At 42.7% G+C, this 27,025-nt stretch overlaps 1 protein-coding gene across 5 annotated transcripts in view; it reads right to left on the minus strand.

Moving 5' to 3' along the window:
- LOC148024277 (uncharacterized) overlaps positions 1-27,025 on the minus strand; it is a 70,004-nt gene that overhangs the window by 15,603 nt on the left and 27,376 nt on the right. For 4 of the 5 annotated variants that reach the window (XM_087693884.1, XM_087693883.1, XM_087693881.1 and 1 more), the window contains exons 4-5: positions 4,384-4,448; positions 4,203-4,287 (exon numbers count right to left, since the gene is read on the minus strand). The exons of the other annotated variant lie outside the window; for it this stretch is intronic. In XM_087693884.1, coding sequence (XP_087550010.1) covers positions 4,203-4,287; positions 4,384-4,448 — 150 coding nt within the window. The remainder of the gene's footprint in view (positions 1-4,202; positions 4,288-4,383; positions 4,449-27,025) is intronic. 5 annotated transcript variants of the gene reach the window in all.

Below are 27,025 nucleotides of genomic sequence, written 5' to 3' on the forward strand. Positions count from 1 at the left end.
TGAAGATATGCTAGATTGCAAAAGAAAACAATGAGTATATGACCAGGATTGAAACATAGAGAACTCAAACACAAATGTAAAAACACCAAAATGCAAATACAAAACACAAACACAAACAAAGAAGAAAGAGAACTTTGAAGTGAACGAATGAATGTTGTAATGAAGGAAAGGCAAACCTGTCCAACAACCAATGGCTCTCATGGGAGTAGGCTGAGGGAGTAGTTGAAGTGTGACGTCCACGAGAGAAGGATCTCGAGTGCTGTGACCACCAGTCGAAGTTGAGATGATGCCGAAACTGGAAGGGCAACAGGCTAGAAACCAAAACGTAGTAGTCTCTAGAGCTAAAACTAGTACAAACAGCAATGTAACTACTTGAAGATGATGGCAACTGAACACTGGTAGCAATAGGAGCTCTATGTTGCTTGGAAAGAGCCTAGAAAGTAAGGCGACAATAGTGAATAGGGTGCTAGTGGTTGGTGATGGCATGGCAGCAATCGCAATGGGCTCAACAGCTAGTTGAAGGAGAGCTAACAGTTGAAAACCTGCAAGACAAGGGATGAGACTGAGTGTAGGCATCCTATCTATTTGCAGATAAGTAGATCCTCTCAAATTAGGGATTTGGCTTATAGGACAGAAACACTCTATAGGACCATGCACCGTTTAATAAAACTGTGGATAACTTACATGTTTTGGGGCTGTTTTAAAGAGCTAATGAGTTTATGATGCATTTTTTAGTTCAACACCCCCTCTCACACCCAAAACTGAAACCGAAAGGGACTACCACTATAGCTCAAGCCCATTTTACCCCAAGGCATCCCACCCCAAAGCAACCAAGGCATGGAGCAAAGACCGCACATCAGTTGCCCAATGGCCTATGCCAAGACTACAAAGGCGATGGTTATCTTACCAAGGGAGTCCAAGTGATCACCCTAGAGAGGCTAAGGCATCGAACAAAGCGTGCTCATCAATTGCCCAATGGCCTATTAGGACTTACAAAGGCGGATAAAACCACATTGAATTTTTTCTCTCTCTTTTTTTTGGACGATTTTGAATAAAGTTTCATTCTATTGAGTAATTGTGCCCTGACGGTTTTGAATAAAGTTTCATTCTATTGAATAAAGTTATCCCATCCACTCATGGGTGCTGATGACAAAGTACAAGGGTGAAGTAGGGAGGTATGGTGGTAAGAGAGTAAAGAAACCGCTGGTGGAAACACCTTCAAATCTGCTCGGCAATACTCTGCACAATGAGATGCAAAGAGTAATACTACATGACGAGAATGCGCATGCAGCAAATGCCACTTGGACAGTGTCCCTTGTGGGGAGATTACTCACTTGCCCAAGCATGCTTTCACAAAGATAAGTATGATCATGCAATGCAAAGGGAGATACAAGATGGAAGGGAGACCAATGTCGTAGACAACACCGAAATCTATAAACACCAATGAAGAGTAGAAACCCCCTCTCAACCACGGATGTCAATGCCAAACAAGGAGGATTTGATGTGGGTCTTCATGTGGTGCTGAGAACCATGATAAAGAATGAAGTTGATGATGAAGATAGACCTGACACCCCCTAGCTAGAATAGCTAAAGGAGAATCAACCATCTAGGTATGCGAAACATGCATGTACACAATCTCAAGAAAGGGCCCTTATACTTACCAAGTGACATAGACAAGTCTAAATCCCAACCTTGGGAGAGAGCTCCATGCTAGTCTAGAATCACTAAGATAGGAGTCCAGCATGCAAATGGATCTAATGGATGAAGAAGGAAAACCTGACACTCCCCAACTGGAAGAGCGGGGGAATAGTAAACCACTAAGGTAGTTGGAAAGTGCCTGTACTCAATCTCACGAGAAAACTCCAGTACTGACCAAGTGTCATAGATAGGCATGAAACTCAACCTTGAGAGAGAGCTCCCTCAAGATGAGTACGCACTTTTGTGGGTCCTTCCCAACTCTCCAAGCTTTTGTGAAGGGGAATGCTTCTTCCTCTTTGTATCTGAGGCATATGCACAAGGTCTTACCATTCTCCTTAGGCAATAAGCCTTCTTTGTCAGTATACCATTTACCTGTATGTTTAATCACCTTGCTTGTCTCATCCTCTCTTCTTCTAATGTGGCATTCACAATGTGTACCTCCTCCTTTTGATTGTTTTTTTTTCACCTCCCTTTTTATGTTCTTCTTCACTACTATCCACCCTTGTTGTGTGGCCTCAAGATTAACGTCTGCCACTTTGGAGAGTTCCTCCTTTATGGCTGTGATCGTGTCCTCTTAGATCTCTCCTTCTTCTCGTCTGGTGCTCTTCAATGTTACAATCTCTCTTTTAGAGATTGGATTTTGGTTAACATGGCTGCCTTCTCATTCCATCCTTTCTTTTGTGTAGGCAATGTCCTAGTTCCTTCTTTCAAGAGTTAGCGGCTGCAAAGCCTAAGGCTGTCAGTGCAGGTTGAGACAAAGCAATTGGACTTGGAGTATATAGATGACATGGCTGTTGAGAATGATGAGTTGATGCTTGACAGAGTGAGACTGGCACTCCAGGTGTTTTGCACAATTGCAGGTGAAAAACTCAATTCGCATAAGTCAGTCAGTTTTATTATGAACCTGGACTCGAGTGCAGACTAGAGCATCCAGATTTCACTTGGGGTTCAATTGGGTGACCAAGGGACAAACTGTCAACTATCTTGGGTTCCAGGTGGGGCTTGACATCATAGCAGCCCAGCAGTTGAAACTTGCGCTCGATTCCATCCGGCAGAAGCTAACCTACTGGAGCACAATCTGCCTCTCCTTTGTAGGCAAGGCTCCAGTGATCAACCAGGTTCTATTGGTGACAACTTGGTAACCATAGGCCTAGGTGATGTGGCAACATTTTACTCATTGGCACGTTAGGTGAAAGATAAAGAGAATATATCAATGATGCTCCACTTGTGCTTTGAGCACTGCTGCCTGGACTTTGGTCCCTTGCTCCTGCTGCTGTGTTGTTTCAAGGTTGTGCAAGTGAGACTTCAACACTTCCATCTCCTTGTTCTTCTCTTCCAATTCCTTACTTTCCTTCTCTAATTCCCCACCCCTAGTTTACAAGTACATGTACCCAACAATCTAGCTAGAGCTGTCTGAAAATATGCAAGCCTCTCAAGGCAGTCTAGGGGGGATGGGGATAAAAGCCATAGAGGAGGAATGTATCGCCACTAGGCCATGTGCTTGCATCATGAAAAATAAGCCATGGCCAACCTAGGTGAGAATGAACTGATGCTGAAGCTCTTGGCAGTGCCGACAGTCACCCTGTAGAGCTTATCCTGCTGGCTACGGAGTAAGTGAATTATGGATGTCCACAGTTCTGTCAAAGATGCATATATTGAGAACTCTTGCCACTAAAAATCATCTAGATGTGCCACCCTATGAGGCTCCCAATGATCTCCTAGGCCTCTAATTGTCATGCTGTAGGCTCCAGTACCTGGCGGTTAGACAGGGCCTCCAGACCTACCACAGCATAAGAGCTTGCTTGCCTCATGGACATAAGACTTGCTTTCTAGCCACAGAGCCAAACCATCTCACACCCAAGCCTGGGAGCAAGCAAGAAATGGGCCATGCCTCTACCACAAGAGTTGGTCTCCGATACCACCAAGCCACACTAATATGGATCTGTGGGTAGAGCCGCTTATGGTCTCAAGTCCACACATACAGTGTGCAAATGATCCTTGGCTTCTGTTTACCAACCATAATCATCTTAATCTTAAAGTGCCCCAAGCGCATTGATACTACAACATCCTTTAGCCATCCGAACTTTCAGGACACGCTCACATCTAGCAACCTCTAGTGACCAAATGGTTGATGGCCAATGCTGAAGGCGCCCAACCATGATATCCCAGGATGTAACATGGCTCCTCGTGAAATTGTGTCTACAGAGTAAACACCAAACTGTTGCCTTCCTGAATCTATGTTCAAATCCAAAGGTCAACTCCACTACAAATGGCACAGTGTAAGCTTCAATTACAAGGAATCCTGCATATCTTATAACTCTTGGCCAGAGATCAAATCCATTATATACAGCACAAATGAAGCTTTAAGAACATTAAGAAAAACACATGCCTCTATTGAGCTCTCCCTGTTCAATTGCATTACAAGCAGCATGCTTCATGTTTCTAATCAGTCAAATAGAGAATAAGAAAAAATACTTCATGGAATGAAATTGTATTCTATGTACATTATAAGCTCTTCCTTGGATCATCTGAGTAAATTGTTGGAGTGGTCCTGTATGTGCCCTATTTTTTGGAGATGCAAATTCAAACCTGTAACAACGACCCTACTTAGTGAAGAGCAAATTTTTGCTTCATGCCAACAGCACTTGAAACAAACATTGTTTCCAAATTGACACCACAGCTTACACAACTTCAATATCTTTATCACGTAATGCCTGCAACTGAGCTTGCACAACCTCAGCTGGTTCAATCTACAAATCACAGAAAACGTACAAAGCTGAGGAGCACATCTGTACTAATAACAGCAGAATGTTGCACTGCACTTTACTGCAAAAATACTCACAAGGATTTCACCAGTAATTCTAAACACAACAAGAACTTTGAAAGGTATGAAAACCAAGGTAAGCAGTACTACGCTAGCACAATGCTGTGAACAATAAGCATGGGATAGCTTCCAGAAACAGGGAACAGGAATAAGGGAATGGGAATGGGAAAAGGCGTAGCAACAGAAAGGCAATTTCAAGAACAAGAAGGGAACTGCACATTTAGAAATAGGTTCAATTAAGAAATTTTCATGATTCTAAGTAAACACTCCACAAGTATGCAAACACACTGTAAAGGCATCCCTCAAAAGATCATATTGCACTAGTGAAAACAAAATGATGAGTGCACCATATATCAGAACCATTCGATGCACAATGAGTACGTATTTCATCAAAAAAGCTGAATAATGTAAGGCTTAAGCAATATGTGCCAGAAAATCCTGAAACACAGATGAAAAAGGGCCAAGGCCAATAAAGTGTCAAAGCCAAGACCCAAACTTCAGAAGAGTCATGTGCACATGTGTGAGTGCAAATTGAAGATCCAATAGCTAGCAATTACTTAAAACTGGTGTCATTAAAAAGTGAGTCCCGCTCACTCCCATGTAAATTGTAAAATCTCCTCGACGCATGTCCTCTATTGTATTCTCTATTTTTAAAAATGGTAATTTTGTTTGTGCGAGTTGTTTGATATATTTTTATATCATTTAATATTTAATCATTCTTTAATGCTCAAACAATTAGAATTGCGGTAAAATGTCCCGTGCACAATTTCATTCGTCAAATAAGTCATAGGTATGTAAAAATGAAGTGATTGGACACGGAAAAGATGCCAAGGGTTGAGGCTACCTACCCAAGAAACCCTATGTATACAATGCATAAATGCATATGATCTCTCGTTCTTGTGTCTATAGTTTGAGTGTTCAAGCTTTCCCTTCACCTTCTTGCTTCTGATATAGCTTGTGTGTGTGTGTGTGTGTGTGTGTGTGTGTGTGTGTGTGTGTGGAACTTGGAAAGTGAATCCCTCTCTTGCTTTCATTGATCTCCTTGCAAAATGGACAGCTTTTTAATGCATAAAAAGTATATCCATGTGTTGCATATGTGTGAGAAAAAGAACAATGCAAAAGGGAAGAAAACTATTGTTGAATGTTGAAAAAAATGACAAGAAAGCAAGAACACGAAAACTTAGTAAATGATAAAACAGGCCATGGAATCTGTATACTAGAGCATGAGGAGATACATACAACCACATGGGCTATGGCAACCACTAGAGTACCTCCAGCCTCCCTCTCTCCAATGGATGCAGATTGCCATGAATGAGGAGAGTGGACAAGAGGCACCTATAAACAGGCCATGGGGCAGGGACCAACACAACTGAGTCATACATTGGCTGCCCAATTGCCCACTCAGGCACCCCCCCAAATGCCCAAATACAATCAGAAAAACCCATGGAATGTACTAGGAAGCATCACCATGGCCCCATACCACAGCAATGATCTACCCTTGTACCACCATAGTATATACAACAATGACAAGTAGAGAAGAGCATGGATACTCAAGCAACTAGGTGGTCAAGCCATCACCACCAAGGTGCCTTGGAAAGACTTTGATGTCTACGTCGATCATACCAAGCTCTCAAAATAGAGAGTAGAAATAGCCAAATCTCAATGCTTGTCACAAAGAAGCTCTGTGGAAAGCACTTACCACATCATGACCGTGGATTCCGTGCCTTCAGCCACACGGCCAAATGGGTTCCCTTGTGCAGGAAAAAACTAGGGGAAAATATCGCTCTCTTTCTAACCTCCTATCATGAACCTAAAATGCAAACCAACTCTAGGGTTTGAACTGCCAGACTAGATCAGTGCATGTAGAAAGCCACGCTCAAGGTCCCCTACACCTAATTATGGATGAGGCCACAGAGCCCCATCAGCACTTGTTAGGAGATTAGTCAACTCATATGTTTACTGACTGTTTTCACCCAATTTTCTCAGATTTTGCAGTTGTTTTATGATCAGCTCTTCTTTACACTACATGTGAACTCATCATTTGTGCAGTTTGTGTTGTGTTTGGCTGCACTCTCTTTATTTCTCTTCTTTACTTTATCTTTTCATCCTTTCCTCTCCACATGGCACCTCCCTATTGTTCTCCTGATGATAAACTTCACGGCCTTGATTATTTAACATGGATGTTGTTATGAAAGCATGGTTTGTACACAAGCGATTGTGGTACATGGGCTCTTGAGCTATTGAGCGTGTTCAGCCTCCCATTCCTCTTCCAGATGATTGGCACCTTGTCAACCATGAGAAGGTTGTGCTTACAAAGGATTCCAATGATGCCTATGCATATTCTGCTCTTCTTTGATGTATCTCTAAAGAGGTTCTACCGGCGGTCACCTACTGTAGGACAGCTTTAGCGGTATGGGAGAAGCTTCAGATGTTGTATGAGGCTCCCTCGACTATGCATGCAATGACTCTCTATGGATAGCTTACAGCAAATGAAGTTTGAGCCGAAGGATACTATCCAATCATTCTTACTTCATGTTACGCAAGTACAAGATTAGCTTCGGCACATGTAGTCTTCCTTTCTAGAGGCTCATCTTGTGGGACTATAAGCTTCCTGCAGAGTTCATTGTTGGAACGATGGTTATGCATACTATTGCAAGGCATTGTCAACAAACACAAAGAGTTGCTATGATTCTTCTCTATTTTCAAGACCTAGTATAATTGATATCGACATCAAGTTCTCTCCGAGACCTTGGTGGTAGCTTGATCACCCACTACTTAGGTATCCATGGTCCTATTCTAGTGGATTTTATTGTATGGACGATGATGAGTCATTATCATTATATCATTGCATTGTATCAGATCACCCATGATCTGAGAGAGGGTGTTAGCACATTAGTTAGCTCATGAGTGGGTTTGAGGATGAGTATTTTTGGGCTAGGCACTATAGGATATTTTATGTATTTCTTATCCTCATCATTCTGATGATTTAGGGCATTTATTGCTAGCAACTGCACTATGATGTAGCCGACCTGTTTATTTGATGGCATTATTTTATGCTTATATATTTTGGCTCCCTTAGTCATTATTATCATCCACTTGCATATTCTCACTGCAAGTTCTATTGGAGAGAGCCAATGGCAATGCCCATGCAGCCAACAACTCACTCTTATGTTTGGTACATGGCTTCCATTTCCCAAGCATATATGGCAGTAGACAAGCAATCGAAATTTGAATTGGAACCTAAGGATGATGAAGAGTCGGTGGAACCCTTTGTTTAGAAAAAATGCATTAGATGCTGCTTAGTCTCTTAAACAGCCCCAAAACATGCTTATTTAATGAAAAACCCTTAAACAGGGCGCAATTCAAGAGAGTTTAAATGAAACCCTAATTCGGTAGGGTCCATCCACATCTATAAATAGATAGGCTGCCCTCATTCATTGATCATCTCTTGTGCAGATTTTCAGGCATTAGTCTTTCTCCACGTGGTTGTCCAACCTTCACAACTACACCATCTCCTACCTGGCATCACTCCCACTGCTGCATTTGACACTCCACAATCATCACCAATGTCCAAATAGTCTCCTGCAACTTGCATTTGATCTCCATCAGTCAACGACAAGAAGTCCCTCTTCAAGCGACAACCCCACATCCCCATTTGCAGCTTCTAGCTATCCCCTGCCTCCTCCGACATCATCTCTGCTCTTGCCAACTTCTCCAACCTCCATTGGGATCTACATTTGACAATTTTCCTCACTCCCACACTCTGAACAATGGCCATAGTACTTGGTATCCATCTCCGATGGACGTCACTCTTCAACACTACTGCTCTGCCCTTGGGCACTCTGTAGACTCTTACATTCATTTACAGTATTCATTCACTTCAAAGTTGTGTTCTTTCTCTCTCCTTCTACTTGTGTTTGTTTCTATATCTGAATTCTGAGTTTTGAGTTTTTCTTTTTAGGATTAAAGTTTTGCATGTTTGTGTCTATATTGTTATGTTTCTATCGTACTCATACACTATGTTTCCTCAATGCAAACCCTAGCAACTACTCCACATTTTTCTTCACATGGTATCAAAGTCAATGCTCTTGTAAAGAGTATCCTGCAAATATTGTGGAGTGCTTGGTTTTATGCACGAACGACTCATAACCAAATCACAATGTCTCAGTCACCTTTTTGGAGACCCCACGATATCTTATCAAGCTTCTCCATCACTAGAGGCCCTAAGGAGGCATTATCGACTCAATGAGGAAGATGACAACCCACCTTCACCTTCATCTTCTTTGTTTTCTCCTATTCCAGATTTTAGTCTCATAATACAGGAGTCTCAAGAAAGCTTGCATATCACATGGTCAAACTTATGTTGAGCCAAAAATGCATTAGCTTGACTTAAACAGCCCCAAAACATGCTTAATTAATGAAGAAAACCTTTTACTTTAAAATGAAACGTGATCCTAAAGAGTTACTGTGTCCCACATACAAAACCCTAATTTGGGTGTCCCAAACTTTCTATAAATAGACATGCATCCCACCACTCTCCCAATCTTGTTTTTGCAGATTTCATGTCTTTCAGCTTGCTATCCACACCCCAGACACCAAGGACATCGTGGTCCAAGCTGAGCATTGCTGTCTACAACAGTTTGGCGCCTATTTCCAGCCTACCACACACTGTTCAGAGCTGATTTCAGCCTGTTGACTGCTATTGTTAGTCTCCTTACCTATGTTTTTAGTCTTTCTCTCGCCTCACCTACGTTTTTAGTATTTCTCTCTCCTACACTACCATCTGTATCAGATCCAACCTTCCTTTGCTGCATTTGTTGATATTCAACATCCTAAGGCTGCCTTGCTGCATTTCGAGATCCATTCGGAGTACAACACAATCTTCAGCTCATTATCCCTGCCCTAATCCTCGAGATACAGGAATTTGTGGTACAATATGCACTCTCTGCATAATGTATTTGTTGCATGAGCATTGTATATTCAATAATCATTCTTTTCATTATTATCTGTTTTCATTGTCTCTGAGTTACCCTAACCCTAACTGTGTTCCATGTTATTAGTTTGTGCTATGTCATACGATTGGTATTGTATTTTTGTGTTTAGAACATCTCGTCACATGGTATCAGAGCTAGGTTCTCTCTGAGAAACCTTGACTTGATCGGAGAGCTCATTCATAGAAGCAAGAACAACAAAAGGTTCACATGACTTCGAACACCGACATACCGCTCCAGACTCCACAACCAAGCATGGAACAAATGAGCAGGAATGGGACTCCCAACTTGCCCTTGCTAGATTTGGCATGGGTGGAGAAATTTCGGACTACCATGGAGTCCATCGACCATACGAGATTTCAGTCACACTGAGTACGATCTCATCCTTATGCATAGGGCTCAGCAGCAAATTGAAGGTAAGCTTGAGTTTCCTCCTTTAGATTTGGAATATAGAGCTGTTGACCATGCAGGTACAATGCAATCTCCATTTCAGACTGGCCATCCTCAAGTGGAAATTGGCACAAATTACATATCACTTCCATCTTACTTCTTTTCTCTAGTGCTAGGTATACACAATCCCGTTTCTAATTCTATGGTATCTGATTCTTCTATTCCTCATGGCTCGAGAGATTCTCTTGAAGAAGGGGTAATAAATAACATCTTTTGGTTCGGAAGTAATGAGAAAGATAGATATTTCTCTAAAACTCCAGACAAGGTAAGAAAAAGAAGCAAAAACTTGTAAGTATCCCTTCTCTTCCTTTTCCTTCAAATAATTTTGTTTCTCATGGTCATACTGGAGTAGATGTTGGAAAATGGCAGCCAGCTATGGAGAGAGAGAGAAGAGACAATGATAGCAAGAGAGTGAGCTGAAGCAAAAACAGAAGAGTGTACTTGCTAGAATGAAAAATAGAGTGAAAGTACAACTTATGTTTAGGCCAAGGTTTGACCTAACTAGCCCTCCACCAACTAACTAGAGTTAGGTTTATTTTACTCTAGAGCCTAGTGTCACCACTTTAAGTTTCTAACACACTAGGTGTACACACCTTACATTGACACTTTAATAAGTGTCCACACCACACAAATTACATTGGGTGCTGCCCATACAATCTGCAAATTCTAACACTCCCCTACAGTGCCAATGTGATGAAGGACAAGGATGATCAATCACCAAAGGGTAACAAGTTTAAGGACTTTCAAAAAGCCTCAAACTTCTCGCGTGATAGTGCCTTGATAAAAATGTCTACAACATTTTTCTGTGTGGGTACATACATCAAGCTGATCTCTCCTGCATAGCATCTCTCTCTGAAATAATGGTAATGCACCTCTATGTGTTTCATGCTCGGATGAAACACAGATTTCGTGCTACTGCAATAGCACTCTGACTATCAGAAAAATGGGTGTAGGACCCTCCAATGGTGAATGTAGATCAGGCAACAATCTATTCAACCATACACATTTCACTATTTCCGTGAAGGTTGCCCTGTACTCAGTCTCACAAGACGAGGTAGCCACTATAGGCTGTTTCTTGCTTAGCCATGAAATGCATGAATGGCCTAGAAAAAACAATGTCCACTAGTAGACTGCCTAGTATCTGCATCACCAACCCAATCTGAATCACTGTAAGCCTGTAAGTGCAAGTCTCCCCCCCCAGGAAATAATAATGCATCATGCATGTGACTGAGTACCTTGCAAATATCTAAAGATCCGCTAATAGCTTGCCAATGTATAGTCCATGGGCTATGCATATACCTGCTCACCTGAGATACTGCATATTGAATGTCAAGGCGTCTCTTGCAAAGATAAATAAGACAGCCAACAGCTTGGCTGTAAATTGCAACATCAAACATCTCTTCACCATCATGCATAGACAACTTTAAGCCTGGCTCCATAGGAGTGCACATAGGTTTACAATCTTGCATACTAAACCTACGTAACAGCTTATCCACATATTGTGATTGTGACAAAATGATACCATGCATTGAATCCCCAAATAATAGTGTAGGCAGCCCATATCTGACATAGCAAATGCATGTTTTAATTCAGCCTTAAAATCTGCAATTTTTTCTTCTGTAAGTCCAGTGAGCAGCATGTTATCTACATAAAGAATGATATCTAGCAAGTCCCCCCCCCCCCCCCCCCAATCCTTAATGTATAGAGTGGGAGCAGTTGGACTATTTTTGAACCCTTTGCTAGCCAAATAAGCATCAATTTTGGAGTACCATGCACGAGGATCCTGTTTAAGACCATAAAGAGCTTTATGCAACTTGCATACCATGTGCTATTTCCCTTTAAACACAAACCCTGGAGGTTGTGACACATAAACATCCTCATGCAAATTCCCATTCAAGAATGCTGTCTTAATGTCCAATTGATGTACTTTCTAGCCATAATTTGCAGCCATAGCAATCACACATCTCACCGTACTCATACGGGATGTAGGAGCAAAAGTTTCTTCATAATCTCTGCCCTTCTTCTGTGCATAGACTTTTGCTACCAACTGTGCTTTGTACCTATCAATTGTACCATCAGCCTTGTGTTTGAGTTTAAAAACCCATTTTGTGCCAATGGCCTTCTTGCCAAGTCGTAAATCCACAAGATCCCATGTAGAGTTAGTGGCAATAGAGTCTAACGCATCCGGCATGGCCTGCATCCAATGTACATCTTGCTGAGCTTCGTCCAAGGAAGTAGGCTCATCATCATCCAATAGTGAGCTCATAAACACATGCTCACCACAATCATCTATTTCTGTAAAATCAATCAAATGTCCCCTCCCCCTGCATCATTTGCTGCATTTCCAGCAGCCCTTCTAGTGCTTGAGGTATAGGAGCATCCATTTTACTCTCTTGGAGAGTCTGTAACAGCCATCTTGGGACTGTTTTGGCTGCATTCACAGCAACCCTTTCATGTTGTACTGCTTCTTCCACTACATGTGGCAAACCATCATCGATACCCTACTCTTTGGGAGTATATAGTGCAGCAACAGCTTGCTGTATTAAATCTGTCCTGCCATTTATAGTAGGCACAAACTCCAAAGTAAGTGGCAAAAGACTCTCAAAGACATCACCAATGTCATGGGTGGCTAGCATTTGAAACTCATCATGTGAAAATGCAGCATTTTCAACAAATAGGACATCCCTACTGACAAAGACTTTCTTCGTGCGTGGGTCATACAAACGATAGCCCTTGCTCTCCAAACTGTAGCCAATAAATATGCATTTTACAACCTTGTCATCAAGCTTCCCACGAAGCTCTTTCGGAACATGTGCATAGGCTATGCAACCAAACACCCGAAAGTAGTCTACTTTGGGTTTCTTGCCATGCCAAGCTTTGAACGGTGTGATCGTCTTCAATGCCTTAGTGGGTACATGATTCAACACATGATTTGCACATTGAAGGCCTTCTAGCCAAAATTTATGAGGTAGCCCCTTGCTTTTTAGCATATAACGAGTCATCTCCATCAAAGTCCGATTCTTCCTTTCAGCAATACCATTTTGCTAAGGTGTCATTCTAACAGTGGCTTGATGTGTAATGCCATGATCAAGCAAATATGTATCAAAAGCACAAGACATGTACTCCCCCCCTCTATCCTGTCAGAGTGCAGCGGTGCGGAAGCGTGGGACTGAGAGAGAGAGAACGCAGAGAGAGAAGGGAGAGAAAGAGACAGTGGACAATGAAGATCTGCTGTATAAAGAATGCTGAATACAAAGATATACACGGGCGCAGTGCGCTGGACTGCGTGTCTCCACCTCGACGATGCGACCTGCTGTCCACCTCGAAGTCTGCTGCAGTCTGCACTGTCTGCTGTCTGAAATCTGTGAACAAAGACAGAAATCTGCACGGCACCGGTCTGTAATCTGCGACAGAGAAGAGTGGCCAGACTGCTGGAAACGTCGACTATAAATAGTCGAAAAACTGCCTGAACTGGGGCGCCAGAAATAGGGCGCAGCATCGGTGAAGTAGACCGCCGCGAAGCTGTGTGGGGAATGGCATCCCTATGCTGCTTCCCCCGTATGCAGGAGACACATGGCTGCTGGCTCACCACTATATCCAGCAACCCTCGAACAAGCTGTCCACGTGACGCCCTCCGAAGATAGTCATAGTTCAGGTGACCAAACCGAGCATGCCATAATTCAGACTGTGACTGTGAGGTAAGAAGAAGAGTAGAGAGGGCAGTGGAAGACTTCAGTTTGTAAATGCCCTTCTTCTCATATCCAGATGATAGAACCTTCCTCGATTCACGATCAAGGACTCGCACAGTAGAACTGTCAAACTCCACCAAAAGACCAAGGGAACAAATCTTATGAACTGAAAGGAGATGGTACCCTAATCCTGGTACATGCAAAACCTCTGAGGTATAGGTGCCACCTCGTCCATCCAGAATAAGCTGCATCTTACCCCGACCTGCAATAGAAACTGAAGAGCTGTCTCCAATGAGAACCTGCCCACGCGAAGGTCGCAGCTGGGCAACACCATCTGATGAAGGAGTCATGTGCCGTGAGGCACCACTATCAACAATCCACTCTCGAGCTTGGGAAGCCGCCATCGCAGCATCAGAAGCATTCGGTGAAGCGTCCTCAATGACAACTAGATGTAGAAATGCAGCTGATGAGGGTGCAGCCACCGCTCCAGAATCCTTGGTTTCCTTCTTCTTGGTGTCCTTCGAGTCTTTGTCAGGGCAATCCTTCTTCCAATGGCCAGTTTTTCCACAAATATGACATGTGGAGTCTTTGTCCTTGTCCTTCTTGGACTTGTTATCCCCCTTCTTCTGAGAGGCTTGACCTGTCAACGCCTCCGACTTGGAAGCATTCTGTCCCTTTAACTGTTCCTCTTGGTCCAAGACCATAGGAACCAACTCTTCCCAACGAAGAGTAGACTCTCACCCCGAAGCAATAAGGGCAGAGTAAAATGTACCGAATCGTGGCGGCAACTGGGACAATAGTGTGATCGCCATGTCTTCGGAGGAAATCGGCTTCCCCGCATTCTGAACCTGCATCTGTAGCTGCCTTAGCTTGTTAATGTGTTCCCTTAGCGAAGAAGACTTATTGACGGACAAGGTCCGCATCTGTACCTCCAAAGAAACCCTCTTCATCAGGGTCATCCGATTGTACATTTGATCAAGCTCCAGCCATATCTCATGAGCCACCGTCAAGTGCTCGATGTGAGCGATCACGGCTGTAGTGCATGATAGAAAGAGAAAGGATCAAATCCTGGCATTCAGTTTGTCCCAATGAGATTGGGCCCTGGCCAACTCCGCACGAGCATCGGAAGAGAGTTTGGACTCATCTCTTACCGAAGGCCGGTCAATATCCTCCTGTACCAACTCCGCCAAATAATAGGACTCAAGGATGGCCAACATCATAACGCACCAAATGCGGTAGTTGTCGCCGTCGAGCTTCTGATCTGTAGAAAAAGCCGGTAGGACAGGCACCTTCCGGTCCATAATCGCCTGGAACTCCAAGTCCATCTCTGTAGACATCTTTACCTGCAATGCCTTCTCAAACGCAAAAGCAACCCCCTCTGACTGGGTAAACTCAGCCTGCTAAGGCTCTTCTGCGTCTCGAAGCTTCTTCACCCGCCGGAGGCGATGAAAAAGCAAAACCTGCACTTTTAGGTTGAAAACTCAAACTTCCTCCACGTCAAATAGCAATAAACAGCAGCAAATCCACCACCTATACTCCTTTCCTGTACGCCCACACTCGTTTCAGCCTTGTTCCAAGGCGCAGCACTCCTGTCTGCTCTTAAACGCAAAAAACACAAATTTGTGTCGCGATGGAAACTCCCCTTCAGGTTGATTCTGCGCTCAGTCAGCCCTCAAACACTGCTCTGATACCATGTCAGAGTGCAGCGGTGCGGAAGCGTAGGACTGAGAGAGAGAGAACACAGAGAGAGAAGGGAGAGAAAGAGACAGTGGACAATGAAGATCTGTTATATAAAGAATGCTGAATACAAAGATATACACGGGCACAGTGCGCTGGACTGCGTGTCTCCACCTCGACGATGCGACCTGCTGTCCACCTCGAAGTCTGCTGCAGTCTGCACTGTCTGTTGTCTGAAATCTGTGAACAGAGACAGAAATCTGCACGGCACCGGTCTGTAATCTGCAACAGAGAAGAGTGGCCAGACTGCTGGAAACGTCGACTATAAATAGTCGAAAAACTACCTGAACTGGGGCGCCAGAAATAGGGCGCAGCCTGGAATAAGTCGGCTGCAGGCAGTCGGACTGCCACGTGGCAGTCCGACTGCACAGTCCGACTGTGCAGCTGCCTGCCCACCAAACAGGCTATGATCTCTAACATATCCGTGCTAAGTGTCTACACTTTTAAGTTAGTTTCAACTTCAAGCTTTGCAACAAGATGTTTGAAATGCATGAACACATTGGATTTTTCCTTCAGTCCATACACCCATGTATACTGAGAGTAGTCATCAATAAATGTAACAAAGTATTGATGACCTCCAAGTGCACGTGTCCTCATGGGACCACAAACATCAAAGGAAATAAACTATATTCTTTGGACAGCATGCACTACACCATCCTTTTTGAAGGCAAACCTATGCATCTTGCCCAAAATACATCCCTCACATGCATGAGGAGGTGGAGTCTCCACTGGAGGCAATGCATCTACCATATGATACCTCTGAAGGGTCATCAAACTCCCAAAGCTCATGTGTCCATAGCGGGCATGCCATAGCTCCGCATTTTGCATAGCGAGCGAAAGAGTAGTGACTACTAAAGCATCATGAGACTGTCTGTCATATGTATCTAACAAAAATAGACCCTTATGCAAGGTGCCGGACAGCCTAAGTGCATAATCCATCTCTCTGTCTCTAACAATGCATTTGTCATCCTCAAAGATGACCTGAAAGCCATGCGTATTAAAAGCAGAGATAGACAACAAGTTCTTTGTAATGCCAAATACAAACAAGACATCTAGAAGCATTAAATCACAAACATTTGCAGCAGTAATAGTGACTGTCCCAATGCCACATACATCATAACTGCTACTGTTTACACATGCAACACACTTCTCAGTAGGGGCTGAATGCAAAGAGGTAAACAAGCACGTCCTGGAAGTGATATGCTTTGACGCCCCACTGTCAAAATACCACGTTTGCTACGTTTCAACAGCATTAAATGCTAAATCAGCTATTGAAGAATCATACCTGCATGTGAGAAATGCATAGTCCTCTACAAAGTTGGCTGAAGTATCATCATCAGTAGATTTGTTGGCTGATGTTTCTTGGACAGCCAAACCAGAGTTCTTTTTCTTCTCTTTGGCCAATCTCTTTCTGCATTCATCGACATAGTAACCGAGCTTCTTATAATAATGGCATTTCCCCTTCTTTTTAGTCTTTTATGAGTCTTGGACAACCTTATTTGATGGCTGTCCAGCATCATCCTTTTGCTGATTTTTTACATTTTGCTTGACTAGGATCGACCTGAAACCTGGGTTCCTAGTGGTCAAGATCTCCTGACAGCAGTCTAGCGTTGGGTCTTGGACATCCTACTTTACGCAGAGATACCCAATCCGAGGTAGATCCATACCGCACTCATTCGAAGAGAATGGAAAACGAGAGGGATGCGCCGCTCAACCTCTCTGCCCGTAGAGCATAGTCCCATTCCGGTCCCCTAAAACGGCATGAATCGGGTTCTAACCTAACAATACCTAAAGGTCAAACGATGGTAAAACCTTGTGAGAAGCCTCCCAGTTCTCTGGAACCACCCTGTCGTAGGACAGACCCGTCGGGGTTCTATCCACCCGCTTCTCTTTATAGCTTTAGTTTTCTAATTAGGTCCTAGGAGTGAGACACAATTTCCGTGGTTAGCCTTTTCACCACTCAACTTTCGGCCCGTGAATTGAGCAGTGCCCTCTCGGGTTGTAACGTGGTGTGACCTTGGAGATGATCCACCTGCGCAAATATCAAATTAGCCTAATATCATCTTCTAAGAAAACATTACTTTATTCCCCATGGCAATTTGCCATCACAAACCCCCCGCCATGAATTTACCATCAATAACAAATACTTGGAGTAATCATCCAAACCACAATCCAACAATCAGTTGAATGTACAAGCATTTAGGGAGTTGTTCAATCAACCAACAAAAACCAATTGTATTTTTTCCCAAACAATACTAGTATCAGAACATTTCTCGCATGCTTGTGACATATTAGCACCCATATTAGCACATATGTTCAACAGAGCAGTATGTGAAGGTTTCCCTATGAGTTGGTCAGACAATACTATAATCCCGCTATTTAAAAGTGGTGATCCCCTGATTCCTAGCAACTACAGGAATATCATGATCGGTCATACTTTGGCCAAGATATATGCATCTATATTGGAGCATGAACTCAATGAGTGGGCTGAAATGCAAGGCAAGAGAGCACAAGGACAAGCAGGTTTCAAACAAGGATATACCACACTGGACCATATTCTCACACTTAGAGCCATTATTGAGAAGGGTCGAGCCCGAGACAAGAGGATCTATTGTTGCTTTATAGACTTTCGCAAAGCTTTTGATACAATGCCTTGTACACGCATCATACAGAGATTGCAGGACATTGGAGTACTAGAGGATATATAATGGGGTGTCTATGCATTATATGAGGCATTGACAGGTCATGTACGAGCACCTAGGGGGCTATCAGAGAGGATTGATAGTACCATAGGAGTGAAACAAGGATGTCCACTTTCACCCACATTGTTTGGTCTATATATAGATGAAGTTTCTGATTACGTAGACCGAGGAGGAGGAGCTGGAGCCAGCTTGGCAAGGGTGCTGATACCGATATTACTGTATGCAAATGATATTGTTCTCATTTCAGATTCACCGGAGGGATTGCAGTGCCATCTAGATGCTTTGCATATCTTCTGTAGAGATAAAGACCTCACAGTGAACCTTCGAAATACCAAAACCATGGTTTTCAATACTTCGGCAGCATGGGTGACTAGATCTATTTACCAATTCACATTTGGGGGAGACATATTGAAGCATGTGAGGAAATATGTCTATTTGGGAGTCACCTTCTCTGGCCCACGTTTTTCGTTGAGAGGGACATCAGAGGCACGTCTGGCACATGGGTACGCAGCACTAGGGGCACTCGAGAGTCAATGTGCTCACATACAATTCCAAGAGCCTCGCACCAAACTTTGGTTGTTTGATACCCTAGTCACACCTACATTATTGTATGGAGCAGAGGTATGGGATTGCAGCGTGTACCACAGGCGTCTTAGCCCACTCACTGATCAGATTGGAGTACAGAGGCATTATTATGATGGTTGGGATAGCACGGAAAGGCCATTGATCATGATGATAGCACGCATGATGAGGAGTAAGCCCTCCACCCCACATCCCATTGTCAGAGCAAAGCTAGGGGCAACATCTATAGTTACGGAGGCACTCTTCAGGGCAATGACCTTCTGGCACAAACTATTGGAACTTCCACGCCATAGATACTCTAGATTGGCACTAACCTCATCTAGACAACTAGCAATAGGAGGCGAGAAGAACTGTTGGTTTTCACAGATGGATATTTGGATGAGTCTACATGTTTGGATCTTGACCATCTTCCACCTTTGGATTATAGGGGCTGCCCTACACTTTCTCTCAGCCGATCAGAGCTGAACCAGGTAATCAGAGCTGATATCTTGAGGATTGAGTCAGCAAGGGCATGGATCCATCCACCACTCCCTCTAGGATCGAGGATGGAGTTCTACAGGAGTCATTTCTTGTGTCTCTCTGATGATGGTTTCACTATTCGGCCAGCATATATGGAAACCCATCTCTCCCATAGCGTACGGATTGCTATCAGACAAATTCGCACCTCCTCACATAGGCTTCAGATGGAGACAGATAGATGGACAAATACCCTAGCAAAGGATAGGACTTGCCAACTTTGTGGTCAAGAGCCTAAGACGGAGGAGCACTACATATGCAGATGCATAGTATACTATGACATATGACATATGAGAACGGTATCACTGCCTCTTCCGTGATGGATTTGAACCCCTTCGTCACGCCATGGAGTACGAGGACCAGAGATGCCTAGGTATTTTCCTCCTAGAGCTCGAGAGGCGCCAAACGGCACTACTACAAGACAGGATGCCAGCTCATCCAAAAGGACACACACAGAGAGCAGTGACAGACTTCTACAAAGCCAACCCTACTGACACTACCAACCTAGTAGAGACAGAGCCACCCCGCCAAACACCTTACAGGCCATGCCGTGGAGTCACATTAGGTAGATCCATTTCCCTTCATCGAGCATGACGACCCCGTCTACCAGGACCACGTCCGAGGAGACCACACCACAGTCAAATTAGAGCCATTATCACGAGACACCAAAGACTCACCACCAAGCATATTAGTGAAGCAGCTAGGGACCGCATCATAGCTGAGATCATGTGCGGATCTTGAGATCAGCTACAGCCCATAGTCTCCACCACACTTTTGTACATGGCTCTATCAGATCTGGTTCTCCTTTCCTTTCCTTTTCTTTTATGTCGATGGAACAACACTATACATGGTTCAACCCTAGCATAGTCCCACCGTATAGTTATTTTCACTATATTTTCAGTATTGTTTCATAGGCCACCCACTTATTTGTAATGTTATCTTTACCTTACTAATGAGATGACATTAGACATGAATGTACTCTGGATTTTGTCTCATAGACCACATTGGCCTTATGTAGACGTTAATATATCTTTCTTTCTTTCTCGCAGCCTCTTGGGGTCTCCTTGTGCTTCCTTGTGTCTCCCATGCCTCATATTTATAGCTAAACAAAAGAAAAAGGGTTGTGGCTGAGAGGAAGAGCTCTTTGTAGAGGGAATCTTGGAAAAATCAATGATCTCATACTCAAATCATAAATCTAATGGTTCCATTGGCTCCGAAAGGGGGGTATAACCCCAAAACACTACCTTAGAAATCTTTCAGATAACTCCTTTCTCTCCTTGTTCGTTTTAATTAGTAATCTTACTAACTTACTAATTGACTAGCTAACTTTCGAACTAACCAACTAATTTTTAATTGTGTGGAAATATTGCATCCTCCTCCCCTTAGAGAAATCGAGATGTCCTCATCTCGAGAGAAATTGGGGGTTTCATTCTGGAACCTATGGGGTAAGACCCATCACGCATTCATTACAACACTCTGACCACTTATAAGCATGCGGTCTTTTAGAATAACAACTTATTGTATTTGATTTATCCGAGTCTGGATTACAAGAGAAGAGTTTATTGCACTTACATCTCATGGATATCTTCGAGGTTGTTCCTACGTATCGGATAATTTCCTGGTAGGTTCTAGATTTCTTGTAAGCTCAAGTTCCTTTTTGAGTCATGTTGGGACAAATGATGTGGATATGTCCAATGTTATGGCACTCGAAGCATCGGTGTCTAGGGTGCTTTGGACATTCCCTTTTGAAATGACCTAACTCCCTGCGATAGAAACAACACGAAGCTTTATCACTCGTGGTCACAAGATTCTTGGTTGTCCTTGGCAGGATTTCCTTCTTTAGACCAAATTGCCCTAGGATCCTTTTAGTAGATCGAAGTGGTCCTTTATCTCGGAAACTCTATTCCCAAATTGTTCTCTTCTTAGTTCGGCACTAAGCTCCATGGACAATCGGCTTTGCTTGTAATACTAAAGAATACTTCCAAGCTTTGACATTTTGGTAAGACCCAATCTATATTAGCTGAGAAGAAACGGCTTAAGAGAAATTCATTGTAAGTTATAATTGTCATACTTGCTAAAGTATCTCTAATCACTTTTAAGTTCTAAGCTCAAAATTGATGCAACTCATATTACTCGGGTTAACTATAGTTACAAGAGTAAGGTTTATTCCCCATATAATTTGTATTACATGTCGATAAAACTTCTAGGATTTCTAGTCATCCTCGTAAGGTGTAGTGGATTCTAGGTCTTCGTCTTCATCTGATTCCTCTATATATCCATAGACTACGCTTATGTAGCTTCGTTTTCTTGGAGGCTCAATAAGGGCAATCTACTTGGACGTGTCCTAGCTCATTGCAGTGGAAGCATTGACGGTAGGGACATCTCTACAAATGTGCCCTATCTCTCCGCACGTGTGGTATCTCTTGTCTTGATCAGGAAATCATCTTTACCACAATTACCTGAATTAAATTATTGGACGATTGGCTTTGCTCAAAGTAATGCATCTTGCAAGTCTGTTGGACGCATTGCCTCAAGACGATGGTTCAGATGAGAGTTCAAGCCATGGCAAAACTTGGATACTTGCTACACAATATCCATAGGCGATGCGTATTTTAGTAGGGTTACAAAATTTTAGTAGTAGACTTCCAAGGTTAATTCCAGCTGCTTGAGCTTGAAGAATTCATTCATCCTCAAAGTCTGGTAGGTTGGTGGAAGGTATCGTCTGCGTACAGCATCTTTCAATTGAGCCCAAGTGACAGCGGCTTTGGAAATACCTTGATCTTTGCACCATTGCTTCCACCATCTCCGAGCCTAGATAACTAACTTAAGTTTGGCTATCATTGCTTGATTGGAGAAAGCGGTTCCTGAAGCAGAGAAATAATCATCCATTGACTCAATCCATATCTCCGCCTCTGCTGCGACGTCTATCCCTTCTCCATCAAACTCGGGTGCCTTAATTTGCTTAAGAATGAATTTCTTCTCTTGCATGTCAGCATTCGTGGATGCAGAAAGTGCCTAACAATCAAGCCATACCATTTAGGCTATTCTGATTAAGATATGTCTACGAACCATACATAAATCAATCCCGCACCATTACGAAGTTTTGCTCTGATACCAACTGTAACGTATCCGTCTATCGGCTGTCCAAGCATGTTTTTAATGGTCCATCGAGAGACGAATCTAAGCGATGCCGCCCGGCACTCCCATGGAATGTTACGGGGTTTGTCGCCTAAGGTTTCCCGAGTCCGCCTCACAACAAAACATTCACGGCCAAAACCACTAGGATCGACCTGAAACCTGGGTTCCTAATAGTCAAGATCTTCTGATAGCAGTCTAGCGTTGGGTCCTCGACATCCCACTTTACGTAGAGATACCCAATCCAAAGCAGATCCATAATGCACTTGGTTCAAAGAGAATGGGAAACGAGAGAGATGCGTCGCTCAACCTCTCTGCCTATAGGACAGTCCCATTCGGGTACCCTAAAACGGCACGAATCGGGTTCTAACTTAACAATACCTAAAGGTCGAATAACGGTAAAACCTTGTGAGAAGCCTCCCATTTCTCTAGCACCACCCTACCGTAGGACAGACCCGTCGGGGTTCTGCCCCACCCGCTTCCCTTGATAGCTTTAGTTTTCCAATTAGATCCTATCACATTTATGTGCGACATTTAAAACCAACTTCCTTAATTACGCCTTTAGGAAACAGGGTTCGTTCGTGTAACTTACAGCACAAATACGAAAACAGAGCAAGCAAAACAAGCTCAAACAAATTCCTTGACTTATCTTCATGTTAATCTTTGTCTCCTGTCCATACAGGAGAACTTATATGCTTCCTTCTGTCCAGCAGAAGTACCTGGCCCAAATCACATAGCACCATAATTTCAATCCATTATCTAAAATAGGATCTTCCAACGCCCCAAATGTTGGGCTCACAGTAGTCTACAACTCCGTCTCAGACTCGGCAAGGGGTGTCCAGAGCTCCACTAATCCCAAGAGATCTAGGAGTGAGACACAATTTCCGTGGTTGGCCTTTTCACCACTCAACCTTCGGCCCGTGAATCAAGCAATACCCTCTTGGGTTGAAACGTGGCGTGACCTTGGAGTTAATCCAGCTGCGCAAATATCCTTCCTTAATTGATCCAATTAAGAAGCAAGCACAATCAAGGCAATCAATCTAATATCATCTTTCAAGAAAACATTTCTTTATTCCCCATGGCAATTTGTCATCACAAAACCTCCACCATGAATTTACCTTCAATCACAAGCACTTGGAGTAATCATCTAAACCACAATCCAACAACTAGTTGAATGTACAAGCATTTAAGCAGTTGTTCAATCAACCAACAAAAACCAATTGTATTTTTTCCCAATCAATACAAGATTAGACGCAATAACAATTCCATCACATATCTGCTGTCCCCCTTGAGTTCAAAGAGCGATTCTATGCAAAATTTAATTATACTTGTATGCACAATTTTTAATGCCATTCTTTTTACAATTATGCCATGCATAATCCCTGACCAATTCTTCCTTGTAATTCCTCTATCAACGAATAAGCCATATGCAACTAGGTATAATTAACTTCCCTTGATACATGTACTTTGCAAGCTCCATTTTTCAAATATATGAGATGAAATGTATACTTTTTGATGACCTATACTTGTGCATCATAGTATAGGGCCTAACGTATCTCATACAAGAATCAAAGCAAACATCTATCAATTTGGAAATACATTACTTACAACCGGTACTGCAGTTGGATTAACAATGACGCCTTCGCCCGAAGCTTCGTTGCCAGTTGTAGGATTGCCATCTGCATGCGACATTCTTCGCTTGGGGGCCATCGTCCGCAAGTAGATTCGAGAGATAAAAAAGGAATGGATTTTGAGATGGAAGAGCATAAGAGAAGATGGCTTAGTTGAAGACCGGGATAAGGGAAATTGAGCCAACTCTCTCCCTTGTAGCCTCTCGGAGTAACGTCTCTCAGGGTAACCCCTCTCTCTCTCTCTCTCTCTCTCTCTCTCTCTCGCAACCTCTTGAGGTCTCCTTGTGCTTCCTTGTGCCTCCCATGCCTCATATTTATAGCTAAACAAGAGAAGAATGGTCGTGGCTGAGAGGAAGAGTTCTTTATGGAGGGGATCTTGGAAAAATCAGTGATCTAATACTCAAATCATAAATTTGATGGTTCCATTGGCTCCAAAAGAGAGATAAAACTCAACGACACTTGCTTAGAAATCTTTCAAATCACTCCTTTCTCTTCCTGTTAAAAGTGTTGTCTACTATCTGCAAACTGCGATCGCGGCGTGTGTGATTTCGTTAATCTCTCTCTTTTTTTTTTTAATAAAATCTCCAAAACTAACTAAAATCACTTGTCTTTTTTTTTAATGACATCCAATTCTAGAAATCTCCATATCTTTTTACAATAACATCTAAAATATCTAAAATATGCTAGTTTTTGCCCAAAAATCTAATATTTTTAGACCATCCATACTATACACATTAACACTAGTGATTAATATGGCTCACAACTCTTGTTCACGATGTAACTTCCGTGAAGGGTGGCTACGGTCCTTGTCAATACGAGAAAAATGTCGGATTACGACTCTCGGTTTTTTTAAACATATATTTTTAATTAAATAAAAATTGTTATTTATTAATGTTAGTTAGTTTTTACTTTAGTTAGTTTTTAATTAGTAATTTTACTAACTTATTAATTGACTAGCTAACTTTCGAACTAACCAACTAATTTTTAATTGTGTGGAAATATTGCACTCCTGCTGTGTTTTCTTTGCTGATTTTAGGAATGTTTTAGCCAATACTAATCATGCAACTGCTGCTCCAACCAAGTGACCTGTTTTTCCTGCATTTTTACTAACGTCAACATCCGTATAGCCTGCGTCAACCCCTCTCTGGCTTGCGTATCCATTCCAGCTTGCGTTTTGGTATCTCTACATCTCATGCTAGTTGAACGACTGCATTATCAGGCCATTTTTACTATTTCAGGCAGTTTTTGGCTAATTTTTTGACTTTCGCAGTAATTTTCTTCTTGTTTTGGTCAGATTTTAGTGAATATTGCATATGAACTCTCGTTTTCTGTGGTCTATACTTGTGGTTTGGCTATATTCCCTCTCCAAATACCTTCTTTTCTCTACTTCTCTTCTAAACCCTCTTCAGATGGCTCCTTCGTATACGTCCACTGATGATAAGTTATATGGACTTGATTATCTTATATGAAGTGCTATGATGAAGGCTTGGTTTATACAAAAGCGATTATGGTATGTGGCTTGCGGAGCTATTGAACGTCTTCAGTGGCCTCCTATTCCAGCTGATTTTGATGAAGACAACCATGAGGAAGCTGTGCTTACATAGGATTCGCACAATGCACATGCTTACTCGGCCTTGCTTCGGTGTATTTCCAAAGAAGTCCTATTGGCGATTACCTCCTACAAGACATCTTCACAAGTATGGATGAAGTTGCAGCTGATGTACACGGCCCCTTCCACCATGAGGGCAGTTACTCTTTATGAACAATTCCAGTACATTCCTTTCGAGGCTAAAGATACTATCTAGCCTGCTCTACTTCATATGACCCAAATCCAAGACCAGCTTCGGCAAATGCAGTCTGCCCTTCCAGGGGCTCATCTTATTAGTCTCGTTGTCGAAGCGTTTGGAGTCGAAAGTCTACCAAGGGGATAAGAAACAGTAGGGTGAAGGGAGATTCATAGAGAGCAATTGATGAAAGAGAAGGGGTTCCAAGAAATAGAGGATCTAGAAAAATACTTATAGAGGTGAAGCCTGTCAATTTATTTCTGCATCTTGAGAAGATAAATCCCTTATAGACCAAAAATGGGCATCAAACAGTAGCTTCTTCTCTACTGCTCAGACCGCCAATCTAATGCTTCCATTGGCTCCGAAAGGGGGATAAAATACCAGCATACATGGTCAAAACTCTCCCAAATCACGCCTTCTTCTTCTCCCAGTTCGGAGTGTCGTTTGCTATCTGTAAACTACGATCGTGTGTTGCGTGATTTCGCCAATCCTTCTTTTTGCATAAAATCCCCCAAAAATGGCCAAAAGCCACTTGCTTTTTTTTTTACATGTCATCCTATTCTAGAAGTGCCATCCTGCCCTTGCATGACTTTGCTAATACCTTAATGATAGGCTGATGACCTCTTTCACTTTTGCCATTTTCTTCAAGATTGTAGGCTGAAGTTAAAGCTAGCTTGATACCCAATTGTGAAAAGAAGTCACGAGCCTCATCCACATCCAATTCTACTCTATCTGCAACCACTTTACCAACACAACCATACCTGCAAAAGACTTCTTCCAATAAGAACCTGCAAACTGCTTGAGTAGTCTTTGTACTGAGAGCTCAACCTTCCACTTGATTTGTCAAGTCTTCTCGTGCAAGCACAAGATATCTCATATTCCATAAACCTGTAGGCATGGTAACCAAATGAACTATCCATTTGTAATGCATAGACAATGGATAGGTCGGTTGCAACCCATCTCTATGCTTTACCATGGAATACATCTGACAGTCATTACATGATTCCACATACAACTCTTCCAAAAATTGTGTTCTCACTGAAGCATAATACTGATGATGCTTTCTGTCTACTGCCCATCTCTTCTCCATGGCTGTAAGTTCCTTTCTTACTACTAAAATCCCTATTACAACAGTTGTATCTACTGTATTTGTTGTTATGACAGCTGTACCTGCATTAATGACAGCTGTACTTGCTGTTTTCAGATCTGTATCTGCAGAAACAGCAGCTGCATACTTATTCCCTACTATCATAAAGTCATTTTCAGCACCTATCACGTCGTCCTCT

The sequence above is a fragment of the Lygodium microphyllum genome, chromosome 15 (assembly GCF_053477565.2).
Source record: "Lygodium microphyllum isolate KBCC chromosome 15, Lygodium_microphyllum_v1.1.10, whole genome shotgun sequence".
Classification (NCBI taxonomy): Eukaryota; Viridiplantae; Streptophyta; class Polypodiopsida; order Schizaeales; family Lygodiaceae; genus Lygodium; species Lygodium microphyllum.